The 18,835-nt window shown below is 38.0% G+C and overlaps 1 protein-coding gene across 5 annotated transcripts in view; it reads left to right on the top strand.

Annotated features, from left to right (window-relative positions):
• Window positions 1–9,491, top strand: part of GABRB2 (gamma-aminobutyric acid type A receptor subunit beta2) — a 260,076-nt gene extending 250,585 nt beyond the window's left edge. For all 5 annotated transcript variants that reach the window (XM_063811655.1, XM_016954152.4, XM_054684759.1 and 2 more), the window contains one exon: window positions 3,494–9,491. In XM_063811655.1, the coding sequence (XP_063667725.1) occupies window positions 3,494–3,841 (348 nt within the window). In that variant the 3' untranslated portion in view covers window positions 3,842–9,491. The remainder of the gene's footprint in view (window positions 1–3,493) is intronic.
• The last annotated feature ends 9,344 nt before the right edge of the window (window positions 9,492–18,835 follow it).

Genomic DNA, 18,835 nt, shown 5'->3' with positions numbered 1-18,835 from the left:
GAAATAGGAACACTTTTACACTGTTGGTGGGAGTGTAAATTAGTTCAACCATTGTGGAAGACAGTGTGGCGATTCCTAAGAGACCTAGAACCAGAAATACCATTTGACCCAGCAATCCCATTACTGAGTATATACTCAAAAGAATATAAATCATTCTACTATAAAGACACATGCACACATATGTTTATTGCAACACTATTCACAATAGCAAAGAATTGGAACCAACCCAAATGCCAATCAATGATAGACTTGATAAAGAAAATGTGACACGTATATACCATGGAATACTATACTGCCATAAAAAAGGACGAGTCCATATCCCTTGCAAGGACATGGATGAAGCTGGAAACCATCATTCTCAGCAAATTAAGATAGGAACAGAAAACCAAACACTACATGTTCTCACTCATAAGTGGGAGTTGAACAATGAGAACACATAGACACAGGGAAGGGAACATCACACACCAAGGCCTGTCAGGGGGTGGGGGACTAGGGGAGGGATAGCATTAGGAGAAATACCTAATGTGGATGACTGGTTGATGGGTGCAGCAAACCACCATGGCACGTTTATACCTATGTAACAAACCTGCATGTTCTGCACATGTATCCCAGAACTTAATGTAAAATAATAAAAATTAAAATAAGCAGTCTATTTTAAGTTGAAGTATTCTGTTGATATGAAAGACACTAAGGAGTAGCTGCACTTCATAAATTGATACAGGTGTTCAATACACCTCACCTTCCCCACCCTACCACCCTCCCACTTCAGCCTGTCAAGATCTCTAGTAAGGCTGAAATGATTTTTACCTACAGAAATTTCATCACTCATACATCTACACCACAAGGGCAACATACTTAATTTTCTTTTAGGTATAATTATTTCTTGTTTTTTGCCATGTCAGTGGAACCAGTAAGTAAATAAACTTCATCTATGGCATGTCATAATAATCAACTTTGCCTGGTGCTTTAGTTTTTCCAAGTTTTTCTTCACATATTTTATTTCAGTTAGTCTTCCCGAATCCTATTCTTAGTCCACAGAAGAAACTAGATTGAAAGGATTAGGTAATTTTTCCAGGTCAAAAATAACAAACGGAAGAGCCACAGGTACAATCTTTTGACTCTGACTCCAACCCCAGTATTATTTTGGAGATTGTTATTCCCACTAGGATGCAGCAGCAATTCCGTCTTTCTCACCGCTGTACCTGTGATGCTTGGCATAGGGCTAAACACACATTGGATGTTCAATCAATTTTTTTTAATTCATGAATGAAAAAAATATGTAACTAATAGAACTTTATGAATTACCTAATTCAACTCTTGAATTTGGATAATGAAACAGAAACCCACTAAGATTAAATAAATTACTCAAAAATAATTTGTTTTAAGCTTTAGGCAAATTTCCCTTAATAGGAATCCATAGCTGCCAATAATTTTTATTATGATCATTATTGCTATTTTATAGTTTGAACTCAGCCAGGTCTGGTGTCAACTCATAACTCTTCTTATTATAATTTCTCAGTAGAGAAGCAAATATCCTGGTGGTTAAAGAAGGGAAATTTCTGAACAACATCATGCATGGTGGCCAAGGAAATTTTGCAAATTAAGTTATTTTCCAAGTCACTAAAGCAAGTTAACAACCCAGAGAAGAAGAGAAAACAACCATGCTGTTGAAATAACAGTAAAGGATAGGTGTCCCATTTCCATCAGGTTTACTTTCCTTAAGTGTTGGAAAGGACTCCCCACTCCCAGTATTTCTACTATAATAGTCAAAATTTGAATTCCAGCTCCACCATTTAGTAACTATGTGGCTTTGAGAAATTTGGTGAAGGCCTTCAACTATAACCTCTGGGAAAAAATGTCACTTCCAAGGAATGTCGTGAGCATTCAATGAATCAGTTGCTGCAAAGCACTGGTACTTAACAGGAACCTTTAAATGTTCCTTCCTTCTGTAGGTCAAGGAAGCCCTCATTAAAGCCACCACCTGGCCCTTCCTTGGCAGATCTTTTATAACATTTATTCAGCTTTGTTTCCAAATCATATAAACTTTCACAACTCATTTTAATAATATATTTGTTTAGTGTTTCCTCTAAGCAAAATGATACCATAAAGTAAACATGCAGAATGTCTGATCAGTAGGCAGAGATTAATTGGTCAATTATTATGTGCCAGCATATTTCATAGCTTCTATTTCTCAAAAGATTTTAGATTTGAATTTATAATACATGGCCATTAAACCACAGTTGAAAGTTAATTGTTAATATATAATCTTAGCGACATTCTTTGTTGCTTTCTGCATAATTCATGAAGCTCAGAGCATTGTATCTTCCAATTAAGCGTTTGGTTATATGCCTTGTTTCCATATATCATCAGAGCCTATCACTGGCCATCTTTTTTCCTTATAATTTCAGAAATTTTACTGGTAATTGGTATATCTTGATTATCTACCAAAATAAATATACTCTTATTAATGAAAACTTGTTCTGTCTAGGTTTTATTATCTGTAGCAGTTGAGGCCTCTTAAAAATAAGGCATACAAATCCTCCCTTCTTAACACAAGAAAGAACATTATGTAATAATTTAATGTTTAGGAATCATGATATCTATTTATCCTTTGCTTTTAGCTTTGCAAGAAGAAATTATCCAAGAGAGATGATTTGACTATCTGCATAGCCAACTAATTGCACTCCTGAGGCCCAGAATTCAGTTGAGCACAGTCAGCTGCAGGCTTGTTGCTTCCTCTCTAATCCTACCCTCTTCCCTTTCCTCTTCTCAGCCCTCCCCACCAACAGTGGATCTGGCTGTTATGCTCCTATTTTTGAATTCCTCCTTATTCTGAATACTGTGGTTACTTTGGCAAGTCACATATGTCCTGCATTTTATTCTTCAACACTATTTCTTTACCCTATTTGTATTGACATTACAAATTTAAGGTGACATCTCATAACTGGGGGTTTTAAGAAACATCAATTAGATGAAATTGTATCCAAAAAATGCCTGACATAAATGGCAAGTACTTGATAGTTACCCACTATTTTTAGTTCTAGTTTTGTTATTAATTCATCTATAATTAGGCTACTATTATGAGCACAATTCAGTAATTAATTTCCTAACACTGTTGCATGCCTAGCACAGCTTAATTTTTATGTGTTCATATCAAGACTATAAATTCTTCAAAAGGGTACCATGCCTTCGATTTCTCTGCATGCCCTAAGTAGAACTAATGAAAATGATACTAGCAACAGTCTATTATATAATTACATCATTACAGCAACCCTCTAGGGTTGGATTATTATATCATTTAATAAATGGAGAAACTGAACCTCAAATAGCTTTAGTGGTAGAGTCTCAATTCAGACTTTGGTAATGTAATCGCAAAGGTAGCTCTCTTTACCACTCCTATAAATCCCTTAAGTGCCGATCATAGTGCCTTGCCTAGTGAGCACCTGTAAAGCTTCATTGTTCTGATTGTCTTTTTGATTCTTTTCCCTTGCAGATGGACCCCCATGAGAACATCTTACTGAGCACTCTCGAGATAAAAAATGAAATGGCCACATCTGAGGCTGTGATGGGACTTGGAGACCCCAGAAGCACAATGCTAGCCTATGATGCCTCCAGCATCCAGTATCGGAAAGCCGGGTTGCCCAGGCATAGTTTTGGCCGAAATGCTCTGGAACGACATGTGGCGCAAAAGAAAAGTCGCCTGAGGAGACGCGCCTCCCAACTGAAAATCACCATCCCTGACTTGACTGATGTGAATGCCATAGATCGGTGGTCCCGCATATTCTTCCCAGTGGTTTTTTCCTTCTTCAACATCGTCTATTGGCTTTATTATGTGAACTAAAACATGGCCTCCCACTGGAAGCAAGGACTAGATTCCTCCTCAAACCAGTTGTACAGCCTGATGTAGGACTTGGAAAACACATCAATCCAGGACAAAAGTGACGCTAAAATACCTTAGTTGCTGGCCTATCCTGTGGTCCATTTCATACCATTTGGGTTGCTTCTGCTAAGTAATGAATACACTAAGGTCCTTGTGGTTTTCCAGTTAAAACGCAAGTGATTTGTACACATGGTGGCTAGACAGCCTGAGTGCTCCATGTTGTCTGTTTAGTATGCAGCCTACTCAGAGGGGAATAATTTGGAAGATATTCTTAGAAGGCTCAACAGCATTGTCAGTCATTTGGTCATAACCAGATACTCCTCATCTTCCTTTTTAAGGTCGGCATGCTGTTGAGATGGCATTGTCCTTATGAAACATTATCTGTAATGCCATGCAAACACATTACTCGAAGATGATCTATGATTTTCTTACTAAGATGATAATGGTGTCATGGGAAGATTATTCCCACTGGTTTCTAAAAGATTCTCTTGTGATTTGAGCAGGCTAGGGGAATCAAGACAGAGACTCAGGAAACCGATTTGGCCAGTCTCTTTGCTTGAGCACGGAGAATCAACTATGATGTCTTTCATTTTGGCATTTAGAGATGAGGAGACTTCTGGACAATATCATGCATGGTGGCCAAGAATATTTTTGCTAAACGGCTATTTCCTAGGTGGTTAAAGTAAGAGTTAACAACACAGAGCAGAGTAGAAAATCAGAAACGACGGTTGTAACAAAAAGCAAGCAAGCAAGAAAGCATGACCCTTATCAGCTCCACACAGCATCTGGTCTATACATACTGTGTCTAGTGGCAAAGGGTGAGTAAGAGAGATTGTTTTTCCAACATCACTAGCTTTTGACAGCATACCTAAAGAGGTTTTTATAGTTTAATCAAAGATAACCATGAAATACAAAAATTAGAGAAATGAGAATTGTCTTAGATATTCAGGTTAGATTCAGAGTCATTCAAATATACAAATACAGAGCACAAACTAGCAAACAGATTGTTTTTCTCGGACGAAGTCAGCTGTCCCTGCAATTTTTGTCCCTATAATTTTATTTCTGAATTTAATAGAGTATTTCAAGAGAAGGATTTGTTCATCGCTTTAAAGGATTCATGGTCCTCTCCAGCTTTTTTTTTGCTTCCAAAATTCTGATTATATTCTTAGGAGACTGGCAAAGTAAGGCTTTGGAGAGATTGAGTGAACTATATTTTCTTATATGCAATGAAATTCACCATTGTATTTTTCAAAGCAAATAATACTTCAAGGAGTATGAACACACGGAGAGTTAATTTGTGGATTCATTGGTTTGGGGCTTGATTTTCTTAAGAGTGCTTTCATTGTATATGTTGCAATCTGCCTAATCAAGGAAAATATGAAAACTAGTGGAAAATAATAACAAAGCCACATTAACATGATAAATGTTATGAGCCTCAGTTGATATTGCAGAAAAATATATAACTGTTAATCAGGCAGGCATGATGTATTTTTTTTCTATTTTTAAATTATGCCATTGTGCTTCTTTCTACACTAATTGGACATATGCATTCATATGTTGGACAAGAAGAGAATAAGCTAATATGTCTTCCTTCTATCAATATAAGGCTCATATTTTGCTTTTCTTATAGAAAATAGTGAATTGCTAAATTTTCCTTAAAGTTGAATTTGATTGAACTTTTTCTTGGAGGATGACTTTGCTATTTCTATTTTGAAAACAAAGAAAGCTCTTCTTTTTAGAGTAATATCCCTAATTGTGCATAGCAGCCAGTATCCACCTGTGAATAATGTATGTTTTCTTGATTTCTTGTTTCCTTCATGATTTAGCAGCTTGGAATATGATGGAGTACTATTGCCCTTGCATTCCAGCTGTCCAAGAACAACAACAAACCTTTATCCTTCAGCTTTCTGAATTTGCCCCAAAATGGAATGGTATTTTGTTTTTCACCAGTGTAGGAAACCTTGGCCATTATATTTTGATTACATAATCTTGAGCACCTCTGAGTATCATCTTTGGGCAGAATCTGACCAAGATTCTTCTCACAGGCTCAGAGTAGAGATTCCTCATGTTTCTCCAGGACACACTTTCTCCTAGGCAATCATTTTGGGGCATCACACTAAGTAAAGTGCCTGCCCCTTGTCAACAGGGGGTAAAGTTTGACTAAAAAACATCAGGAAGGAACATATTGATAACTCAGGGGCACAACTCCAAAATGCCATTCTGAAAAGGCTCTTCTAGAGTCAACTCAGAGCCCAAGTGTAGAAGTGGGCTCTTATGTGCAATCACTGTACAAGCCATAAAAATCTTTGATATTGCCATTTATGATTACAACAAAATTTTAGATATCCAAGAAAGTCAACAGAACAACCCAGATCAAAGTGTAGAGAAGCATCTTTGCAGCTTGAGCCTCAAAAGCATAAAACCAGGAATTCATTTCTGCTCTCAGTGATACAAGAAACAAGGCAAAGGAAAAAAGATGGGACCTTAGAAGCAACGCCCTAGAGTAAAAAGCATACATTGGCACTCAGTAACCACAGAGATAGAAACAACTGACTCAGCCTCTCCAGAAATAACAGTAGATGTAGAATTTGTTCTTAAATATATGTTTCGTTGAATTGAAATGCAGTCATCAAATGCGAGGAGGGGTGCTAGACCTGATAAGTCTAGGAAGACCAGTCAGCTTGATAGCCAGTTGTTAAACTAAAGGACCACAAAGGTGTGTTTAGTAGTTCTGATATGGGATTACTATCAGTTTATACATATGTATAGATTTTCTTTTAATTATAAACAGCCAGATAGCCAGCAATTAAGGTGTTTTTTCATCTTTGTGAAATTCATGGACAAATTCTGACTCTAAAATGCACAGTCTACATGAAATCTTTGATCTCAATCTGTATATATATATATTGTACATGACTGCTAGTAGGTATGAAATGCATTTCAGAATTGAAAACTCATGCAACATAATCATGTGTTTGCATAAGGAATGTTAAAATTCTTTCTACTACAATTTATTAACAGGGGAAAAGATTCAAGCAGTGCCATCTAGACCTTTTCTCTTCTCATTTCTTCAAAAGCAGTGCTAAGTAAAATAATAATAATAAAAATGGTTTATGAACCAAAAGACTTTACATTCTAGCATTAGGAACACACACAAAAAAATCTGTCAGCTTACAAAAGCACAACACATAAAGAAAGAGCAGTGGAATGCGTAATGGGGAAATGAATCATGTTTAAAGCAAGACCTGCATTAAATTGGCAACTAAGATAATTTCCATTTTCTATAGGTAACCGTGTTCCAGTTTAATGATTACCTTCATACTCAACAAGAAAAATGGCAAAGCAACATCATCAAAATAGGTCTTACAACATATCTACATGTATATATGTGTATATATAGATTCATATAAACATACATACATATATATGCATTCATATGTTGGAAAACAAAAGGAATAAGCTAATATGTTTTATTTCCTTCATTAAACCAGTATATGAGTATTTTTAATTTGGCAAACAAAAATCAACATACTGAAATAAGTAATACAGGGTACTGAGCATTTCTCTATCAGCAAATCAATGCCTACAGTTTTTATGAACCATTGCACAGTTTAACTCGACAATAGTACTGTACCCCAGAACATCAGAAGTTAAGTAGTTGTCACATTGCTTGTCCAATTGCTCTCTTTTTCAAGGAAACAAATAACATTGTCCATTGGTGAGTCGAAAACAAACATGTCTTAAGAAAATGAAAAATGATAAAAATTCCTCCAAAGAGGAAGAAAAAAAAAACAAAAAACTAAACCCCACCATGTTGGTTAGGGCAAAATACTAAGTATTCACAACTGTAGCAATCATGCCATTTGGCTAAATGTACAGAGTACATGTAATGTGAGCAACCATAACTTTCACTGAACGTGTGTAAATATTAAAACAGATTTCTTAAATATTTTTAACTTCTAATTTGTATTTTATGGTAAGGCAATGTGCTAATTCTGTTTATGGCTTAAGTTGATGTGTTATAATATGTAAATAATTAAACATGCTGTAAATGAATAGTCAATAGATACAAATAATTGTTTAGTTTTTTTCTTAATTTTTATTTATTTTTTACTAAGTACTATTACTGCAGTGCCCCCAGCAGAGTAATTTAAACACCCTTTTGCATAAATGGTTTGGGAATCCCAGACAGAAGGGTTTCAATTTGCTATCACACACACAGTCACACACAGTCACACACACGCACACACTCAAACACACATAATCTTTTGCTCACCCACTCTGTCTCTCTGCCTGTCTATGGGAAACACTCTACTGTTTATGTAGTCAATATAACAAACAAGAGATAGCCTTTGAAATGGCAATTGGGAAAAGCAAAAATGATCATTGATAACTTAATAGACTTTTTTATATGTCAGAGTTCAAGAAACCAAAGTTTGCAACTTAAATCTCAGTTTTCAAACAGTAAAAGTTTGTATAGATGGCACTACAGAAAAATAAAAATGGTTATTCCTACCAGCTCCAGAAATGTGTTACACAATATACACTAGAAGACTTTTTTTTAATAATAGTATTTTGTCCTTAGGTAGTATTGTTCCTTTCAACCAAAGACTCCAGAATTATTGAAAAATGAAAAAGGAAAAAAAAAATGAGATAATGGGGGAAAAAAGGACCCTGCTTCACACCAAAGGTTTAAAAAAATATTTTCCAAATGCACTAGGAACATTGTAAAAACCAGAAAGGAGTGAACAGAATGCTAATGAAGATACTGCCCTAAAGAAATCTGTCCAAAAAAAAAAAAAGCAGCACTCTTAAAAAGCTATTAAGTTTTTGGAAATTGAAGTAAAATATTTCTGTAGATATATTCAAAATTCTGACATCAAATTTTAATTTGCTTAAAGAAGTTTTATTTGTGATGAAGATCAATATGATTCAAATGATGAAAAACAAAACTGTATGTCCTTTGAGTTCCCAAACCAAATGTCACTGCCGTGTCACATCCTCTAATCTGATGCCCATGTGTGTGTCCTTGCGCCATTTGAAGCAAGTTGACAGTTCCATCAGTTTGTTTTTGTTTTTGGTTCAATAATTTGAGTTCAACCATCGTCATTTTAAACATAATTAATCCCAACAAAGTTGCCTATAGTTTAATTTAAATCTCACAGCATTTTTAATTTATTTTGCATGGGTGTTTAAATAGTTCTGTTACGAATATTGTCCCTGCACAGTTCTAAATTGTCCTTTTATAAAAAAAAAAGTGATATTCTAGTTTCTTCACAATGTAGTGATTATCAGCCTTACTAATTACCTTGTAGCCTTTCTTAATATGCACATAATGCACATTTTCCAATGGCTAGAAAAATGCAAAACACAGTGGATATCATTGCATCTATTTTCATGTCTTTCTAAAAACAGGACTATTAAAATCTCTGGGATACATGAGATAGTAAAAAATGAGGATTATAAATGAATAGCACATAAGAATTATTTTCTTGAATTTAAACTTATTGCAGCCAGTTTCAGCATGTAAATATATAATAATGTTGGCTAGTGTGTAATTCTTGAACTAAGAAATATAAATAAAAATAAAAAGATTGTGTGTGTGGTTTCATTGTGTTCAGAATATTTCTTGTTTGAACTGTTAGTATGAGTTATATTGTAGAATGATGGCTTTTGTGAAATGAAATAAGAAGCCTGGGAACTTGGGACCTACTGTCAGGCAAACTTGAATTTGAGCATTGATTTGCCAGTTCTGAGGCGTAATTGTGTAGTGACAACCTGCCTCTCAGTTTTCTTATCCATAAAGCGAAGACATGATTTTACCTTTTTCATAGGGTAGTTGTGAAGGCAAAATGAAATAACCCCAAAGAAGACTTTAGCACAGTACAAGCTACGTGGTAAGTGGTCTATAAAGAGTAGATGCTATTGTTTTTTTTAATCATCATTCCAGATGATTCTGCATATATCTCACAAATGCTATTACCAGATCTAAAACTTCACCAAAATTAGTAAATATTCCTTAAGTTTAGATATTTTACATTAAGGATAACTAATTAAAAATTTGGCTTTAATCCTGAAAACAAGGGATAAACATGAGGTGTTCATTTAGTTCACATTCAACATATATTTGCTGAAGACATTTGGGTAATCGCTTCTTAAAAATTGATCTTCATTTAATTCTCACCATATTCCTGAAAGTACAAGAAACTTGAGCTCAGGAAGAGTAAGTTCCTTGCCAGCAAGAGAGAAAGAGCCTGGATTTCTACCCAGGCTGGACTCATCCCCACATCCTTGAAACTTCTTTCTACCTCATCATTAAAACTGGGGAACAGGTTTGTCCAATTCTCATTCATTTAGGAGAAACATTTCCCAAAAGACGTGTGCCAAGAGGTTGCCATCTGCCAGAGTGTGTGCTAATACTGGAAAAAACAATGGCGAACACAAAGTCCCTGCTTTCTTGAATTATGTGGCACCTCTCAAAGGCAGGGAAACTCTCCTGACTCCAGTGAATCATTTGGTGACAAGCCTAGTGTTTTTCACTCTTAGTGACTTTGGAATGCCCAAAACAGCAGGTTGGTAGCCTCTGCTAACTTGAGAGAGAGGCTATCAGAACACAATTGTTCAATAAAGTCACAGACTAAAAAGAGTTATGGTCGAGGAGTAGTATAAGCTACATAAAAGACCCACCTATAAAATGCTTAAGACTCAGTTATCAGGTTATGTTGTAAATGGTAAAACCTAGAAATATTAAATACCTACATCTGTGCTTGACATCCCTCATGGTAAGTTTCGATATTTCCTTTCAGCAGAGAAAATATTTGTAAGCTCACATACATGCACGTGCTCACATAAATGGTGATGGTATGTCAGGGAGTTAGTGTGTACGCATGTGAGTGTGCCTATGAGCCCATGTAGGCAGGGGAAGGTGGGAGGGCCAGTAGTAAATGCTACCAGTGATGGGGTTCACAGTTTACAACTTAGCTCAGAAAAGGAAAGTCTCCAGATACTGTCCCCCAAAAAAGCTGGCCAGTTGGTTTTGGGATAATTTCACCCCTCCATATTCCAAAAGCTATATTTTCTTAAAGTGGACCCTTTAGATACCCTTGCTCTCTTCTAAAACTTGTTCTAATTCTCAAATGTTACATGCCATTTTTCATGCAGAATATTTCTCTAAGCCAGGAAACCCATCTCCCAGAGTAATACCAGTTTAATGGAGAAAATTTTCATAAATTCATGAATGTTCCCTAAAATCTCTGTGACAGAGCAATAGCCAAATGTTCAAATCCTCTCTCATCCTCTGCACCATAGCACCCCATCCCACTACGTGGATTAGAACCAAGAATAATCTTGGGATGACAAGTCCCAAAACAATTAGTCCTTTTATCAATGTATTGATTTGTGTGTATTCTGGTCTTTTCTCCTCTTTTGTTTCAAATAAGCTACAGTATTGATTATATATTTGTTTTTGCACTTCAGAAATCTTAATGGTAAAGAAAAGAGAAACTACTGAGACATGCAGATGAAGCTTAGCACTCAGGAAAGTGAAAGTATAAGGGTAAGCGTGAAAGGAGAAGGGGAGCAGTTTCTCAGAGACTGGGAGGGGGAAGAAGGACAGCAGGGCTCCATAGCAGTAGAGACATGCAATCTCTTCAATGGTAGAGACCTGGGGAATGGCAGGCCTCAGAGCAGATGGCACAGTGACATTTAGTGTGCCAGGCCCTGGGCACCGCCCCAGGCATACTGCTAAAGCAGCAGAGTCCTGGGAACACAGGGCAAGAATCAAACAGGCTGGGACTCCTCAGCAGAAAGGAAATGTGGCATTTCCTACACAGTTTCATTTAAGAAGTGAGGCTCATCACTACACTTCCATCTGGGACCTGGTGTGTCCCTGGTCTCTCCACCCCAGGAAGTGATATGAGAAACAACAAGATGGACTCGATATCAGAATTTAATATGCTATTCCTAGAAATAGATATCCAAGAGTGTAGAGGTAATGGCTCCAGTTCTGAAAGATAGAAGGCTAATGAGACCCAAAATTTGAGTAGAGGATTAATATAGCCCATTATCCTATGTCTTGCAAACCCAAATGCATACAGGGGGCTTAGTGGGAATTGTAATCAAGTAATAAAGGTCTGATGTCATACAATAGGGTGTCAGGGGAACCATAGGGAACTGGCATGACATGCTCTAAAGACCCAGCCACTGTTGAACCCTAGCTGATTGTTGCCGTGAGGAATTGCAAGCTCAGTGTTGCCAGATTCATCTTTGAATACAAAAACAAACAAACAAACAAACAAAAAAACCCAAAACATTGAATCCTCCACTTTCCAGACAGGTACAGAATGGTCAGAGAGAGGCTGGCAAATCAAGTTTTCCTGTGCCCAGAGTTCTACGGGGATGTTTCTATAGCTGTCAGCCTCAAGCTGAATTTGAGGAGGGAGCATGTTAGGAACTCCCTGAGAATTTATGTAGACTGAGCAAACTTTTATACCATTTTAGCTGGAGCAATGTCCCTTTCCTGGTGGTTGACATCTTGCAAATGTAAGAAAGTAAAACAGGGCTTTTTTATGTGTTCTTGAAAGAGAAGAAAGTGATAGAAACATGTTAGTATAAATGGGTATAGAAAATAGCAAGCACACGTTTTCACAGTGTGAACAACGTCTATTTGGCTTTTAGAAGGCTCACTCTGCATCAGCAGAGTGTCTCTCTCCTCTGCATCAGCAGCCCCTTACCCTCCCAACATTTCCTGGACTCACTCTGCGTTGAGGTGGGTCTGACTTAGACTAACAGACAAAGCCCTCAGAAGAGGGATTTTAGTGAGAATCTAAGGGTTATGAAGGGGTAAGGAATGGTTTGAAGAGCCTTGGAGAGAGACAAGGGGTGGGCAGGGGTTCAGGACTCAAGAGGAGACTCAGGGAGCCCTGTCTTCACTACATCAACAACTCTGGTGATAGAGAATGGGACATAAATGAAATGAGCGATAGAAGCTGCTAACACATTTCCACTACCCTGAGACTCAATGTAGATTGGAGTATAGTCATGAACCTGAAGTGCAGAACTAATAGAAGGTTATCCAGAAATTTTGGGATAAATCAGCAGTGAGGGAAGGAAGGAGTGTACAAATAGGAAGAAGAAATTGACTCTAATGATAATAATATATGTGTATAGCTGATAAAGAAAACAGTTTGAAAATTGCTAGTCTCTTGTGGCAGACTGAGGAACCTGGTCTCCCCCATTGGTGTCCCTGGAGAAGAGCAGGGAAAGAAGGAGAAAGAAAGCAAAGGAGGGAAGAAAGAAAAGGAAGAGGAAAAGATGAAATTTGGAAACATTTTCAGCACCTGACCACCCCCCAGCATGAGCTGTGAATTTAATTCACACGCTAGAGCAAGGTGTGAATTATTGCCATATCTCTGCTGCAGAGGACACAAAATGCCAACCACAGGCATTGCATGCCACAGGGGGCTAGCTCTAAGCCTCAGGCACTTCACCCCTTTACTTGACTGCTACCCAGTAGATTACTTACTTCTGTTTAGTTTCTGGGGATACAGCACCTTTGAGAGTAAAATTAGAAATAAGGCTAAATCTTTAAGATAGAAAAAAAAAGAAGTGTTTATTTCCAAACTTCTATTTTATGTTTATGGTTTTAGATTTTTACAGTTATTCTGAAAAGCTGAGAACTGCCAAAGTCTAGATATGTTGGTGTTTCCCTTAATTTATTCGGGTGACAGGAGACGGTCGTTGAAATAAACTTAAATATGAGTAACTTAAATATGTCTTCTACAAATTTTTGAAAGCCAACTTTACTGCTTGCTTTATCTCTTTTTACATATGGCTATTGTTATGCCCTCATTTAAATCAATTTTGAATTTGTAAATGCAATACTTCTCAATTTGGAAGATTATGTTTTTTTTTCTACACCCCCAAACAAAGCCTTGAATATACTTAAGACAACACAGAGAGAGAAAGCATGATTCTCCTATCATCTGGACAACTAGACATGAGGAAGCTGAAGCTTCCCAAGGAAGCAAGTGATTTTGCAAACTTGAAGGCTAATAAATCCCTCCCAAAAGTTGTGTGAGATCTGTGTCAGGGACATGTCACAGTTCTGGGTACATTGAGACAGGAGAGGCCCAGGATAGAGGTCACAGTTGTCATCCTCTGCGTAAACCAAACCGGACTGAAAAGAAATGGAAGGGTTCTCCCCATGCCTCATTCTCTTTACAAGCTTAAGAACACCCTCAGAGGGATCAAAGCTCGATTCAAGGTTGGCGACCTTTCTGAAGTGGCTTGCCAAATCTTTATTTATTCATTTTAATTTGTCATTCCACTTACCAGGAATTCATTTGAACATTTAGAGAATCTCTCACTATATATAAAACAAAACTATTGATGCATACAAAGTACAAAATGATTAATAAATAAAAAAACTTTTAAATGTTTAAGAAGCTTCATCTAAAATTAAATTACATGGGGGATCTTGCCAATTTGTAAGGGAGCTTTTCCCATTCTGGCTTTGGCAGATAGTAGGGATGCTGGCTCCTGGCTACAGTTCTTGTTCCAGGAGCAGTCTTGGAGCACTGGGACAGCCACTTTGAAATCCTTGGTTTGCAGTGGACAGGGAAAGGCAAATGCTGGGGGAGTTTCCCAAGCCCATACAGCACATGCAGAGCTTGGTGGGCTCTCTGGCTTTCAATGCCTCTTTCCAGGATGTATTAGTCGGGGCTCTCCAGAGAAACAGAAACAGCAGGATGTGTGTACATTTAGAGAAATACTTATTATAAATAATTTACTTACATGATTATGGAAGATGGCAAGTCCAACATCTTCAGGGTAGACCAGCAGGCTAGGACTCAGGAAAAAGTCATCATCCCAGTTTGAAAACCATCTGCTGGCAGAATTTCTTCTTGCTCTGAGGCAATCTCTTATTCTATTCAGGCCTTCAACTGATTGGATATGGCCCACTTACATTATGGATGGCAATCTACCTTGCTCAAAGTCCACCAATTTAAATGTAAACTCACCCAAAAAATGCCCTTACAGAGACATTCAAAATAATATTTTACCACATATTTATGTAATACTGAAAAAAATGAAAGAATATGCTATTTAATAATGGGTGCTTTTGCTCATAGAACCAATCTTGTTAGCAATTTTTGAGTTTTGCTGCTACTTCATTGGTTGCCCCTTTTCAGGGTCCTTGGCTGGTTCCTCATCTGCTCCTCAACCTCTTCATGTTGGAATGCCTCAAATTTACATTTTCATTCCACATCTGCCTCCTAAACTCAAAACACCTTCTTGAGATCCCACTTCAACCATCTAGTGGACATCCCAGACACAAAATATTTAAAACTGATCTTTCTTCCAAACTTGATGGCAACTTTAGTTTCTCCTACCAAGAACCTTGTAGTCCTATTTTATTCCTCTTTTCCTCTCAACTTGCATCTAATCCATCAGAAAATTAAAGTGGCCATTCCTTCAAAATATAACCAGAATCTGACCACTTCTCACTCCCTTCTCTATTACCTCCCTTTCTGGGTGACCACTATCTTTCCCCAGATTATTTCAATAGCCTCCTAGCTAGTCTCCCCACTGCTGTTCTTGCCTCCCTGCAGAATGTTTTCAACATAGCAGCAGAGTAATCCTTTTAAAAAGCAAGTCAGATCACATAATTGTTCTGCTCAAAACACTGTAATGGCTCCTCATTTCAATCAGAGTAAAAGACAACTTTCTTACAATGTTCTGAAAGTCCATAGGCAGCCTGGTTCCCCTCACTGGCCCCCTGATGCTGACTCCCCCTGACTCTGAGCTCCAGCCACCCTGGCCTCATTTTTCAGCTCAACAAGCCAGACACACTCCTGCCAGGGCTTTCACTCTGCTCCCTCTGTTTGGACCCATCTCCCTGGAATCTGCTTAGTTCCCTCACCCTCTTCAAAACTTTCAAGGAGCCCAATCCTTACCACCTTACTTGGTTTTGTTACCAACCCTCTACTCCCTAACTCAATATTTACCATCCTCAATATTTACCTCATTCTCTGCTCTACTTGTTATTTTCTTTACCCAGGCTATTGCATAGTCAACTTATTCATTATGCTGTTTGTCACCTGTCTCCCCTGCTAGAATGTAGATCCTTAAGGGTATGTGTCCTGTTTGTATTTTTCACTGATTTATCCCAATGTAGAAAAATATGTACAGTAGATATTTTATAAATATTTATTGAATGAAGAATGAATAAATAAACAAGTTTAATATCCAAATACCTATCCAAGGCATAAATTGGGTCACTTACTAGATGAATATTGCCTTGGCAAAAACCAAAGTTTCTAATTTAGTAAGTTTGGGGGTGGACTCACTGGCCTGTATTTTTTACAAGCAATCTAGATATTGTCATAGTCATTAAAGTTTGAGAACGCTGCTGAAGATCCCTCAAGGTCCTGATTTACCCTGACAAGGTCAGTGCCTCCTAAACTTCCTGAGTTGCCACAACGGGCTTCTTGTTAAAGATTTCATTCTATCTATAAATCAGCACATGACCCAAATGTGTCCTGAACAGAGAAAAAAAATGTTTGCTGACCCCTTTTTCTCTTAAATGATAATAAAAGTTGTGCATAATGATGTAGTTTGTCTGTGTCCCCTCCAAAATCTCGTCTTGAATTCCCACATATTATAGGAGGGACCTCGGCGGAGGTAATTGAATTATGGTAGCAAGACTTTCCCGTGCTTTTCTCATGATAGTTAATAAGTCTCATGAGATCTGACAGTTTTATAAAGAGGAGTTCCCCTGCACAAGTTCTCTCTCTTTGCCTGCCACCATCCATGTAAGATGTGACTTGCTCCCCCTTGCCTTCCGCCATGATTTTGAGGCCTCCCCAGCCAAGTGGAACAGTAAGTCCATTAAAACTCTTTTCTTCCCAGTCTCAGGTATGTTTTTATCAGCAGTGTGAAAACAGATGAATACAGTAAATTCATAGCAGGAGTGGGTGCTGCTGAAAATATACCTGAAAATGAGAAAGCAGCTTTGGAAATGGGTAACAGGCAGAGGTTGGAACAGTTTGGAGGACTCAGAAGAAGAAAGGAAAGTGTGGGGAAGTTTGGAACTCCCAGAGACTTGTTGAATGCCTTTGACCAAAATGCTGATAATGATATGGACAATGAAATTCAGGCTGAGGTGGTCTCAGATGGAGATGAGAAACTTGTTGGGAACTAGAGCAAATGTGATTCTTGCTATGTTTTAGCAAAGAGATTGGTGGCATTTTGCCCCTGCCCTAGAGATTTGTGGAACTTCCAACTTGAGAGAGATGACTTAGGGAATCTGGCAAAATGAATTTCTAAGCAGCAAAGCATTCAAGAGGTGACTTGGGTGCTGTTAAAGGCATTCAGTTTTATAAGGGAAGCAGAGCATAAAAATATGGAAAATTTGCATCCTGACAATGCAATAGAAAAGAAAATTCCATTTTCTGAGGAGAAATTTAAGCCAGCTGCAGAAATTTGCATAAGTAATGAGGAACCAAATGCTAATCTCCGAGACAATGGGGAAAATGTCTCCAGGGCATGTCAGAGGTCTTCGTGGCAGCCCCTCCCATCACAGTCCCAGAGACCTAGAAGGAAAAAGCAGCTTCCTGAGCTGAACTCAGAGTCCTTGAGCTGTGTGCAGCTGAGGGACTTGGTGCCCTGCACCCCAGCTGCTCCAGCCACTCCAGTCGTGGCTGAAAGAGGCCAGTGCAGAGCTTGGGCCATGGCTTCAGAGAGTGCAAGCCCCAAGTCTTGGCAGCTTCCATTTGGTGTTGAGTCTGCAAGTGCACAGAAATTCAGAATTGGGGTTTCAGAATGGACCTCAGCCTAGATTTTGGAAGATGTATGGAAACATCTGGATGCCCAGGCAGAAGTTTGCCACAGGGTCAGGGTCATGTTTACATGTATCTTACTTATTTGCAACTCACAATTTTCTCTTCTCTTGATCCCAACACCTATTAGAGAAAAGAAGAATGACAATGCAAATGAGACCTAGATATTTTATATAGGGTATAAATAGAAAAGCCCAAAACTTAGTCACAAAACTAGCTACCGGCCTTACTTGCTATATGAGCTCAGGAACTTCATTTCAACCCTCTGAAGTTCAGCTTTCTCATATATAAAGTAGAAGAAATAATCTTTTGGTACTTATGTGAAAACATTCTGCAAAGTACAAAGTGTATATGCTATACCTATTGTTATATGTGTAAAGTATATATGCAGCTATAAATGCAAAGTGTATATGCTGTATATGCTGCTTACATCGACATAACTAGTCATCTTCATTTTCTGACCTACATTTATAACGAACATTTCTTATATTGTCCTGTCTATACCATATTGAGGATAATGGCTTACCATTAGATATGACAAGAGTTCTCCCTGATATAGACAATAAGGAGATATGCTATCTGAAAATAATTGCAAAACAATAATAAAATTGACTGAAAGTTAGCTTTATCATCATAATCCCTCAATGGTCAACAATTTCAGAGGTAAAATACCACTTCCCCCACTGAGTCACGCTTCTTCATTATCCCACCCACACCTTGGGGAACCACCTTTCTCCACTCATAACCCTTGTGATGACTAGGGCTTCAGAGCCGCCACATGATTCAGGCCTGACCAATTAATCTAACCTATCCCACCTGGCCACAGGGATTTGTAGAAAGATAAGTAAGAGACCAAGTCAGTCCCATCCATGGCCTGCAATCCTGGGACTTCGGTGTGTGGGTGGGATATGTCTTTATTGCAGCTGGATTTGAGGATGTGGCAGGACATAAGAGCGACACTCCTGGCAGCTATCTGCCAGCACAAGGAGAGTGTCTGCCTGGGGACTGAGCCAGCACAAATGAGAGCAGAGACAGGAAATGCAAAGAGTAAGACCATGTCCAGATGGTTTCATTGGATCACATGGAGACACCTGTGCCTCTACTTTTGCGAATA

The sequence above is a fragment of the Pan troglodytes genome, chromosome 4 (genome assembly GCF_028858775.2).
Source record: "Pan troglodytes isolate AG18354 chromosome 4, NHGRI_mPanTro3-v2.0_pri, whole genome shotgun sequence".
In the NCBI taxonomy this organism is placed as follows: domain Eukaryota; kingdom Metazoa; phylum Chordata; class Mammalia; order Primates; family Hominidae; genus Pan; species Pan troglodytes.
The sequence above is the reverse complement of the archived record's forward strand: the minus strand, read 5'-3'. Positions and strand labels throughout refer to the sequence as shown.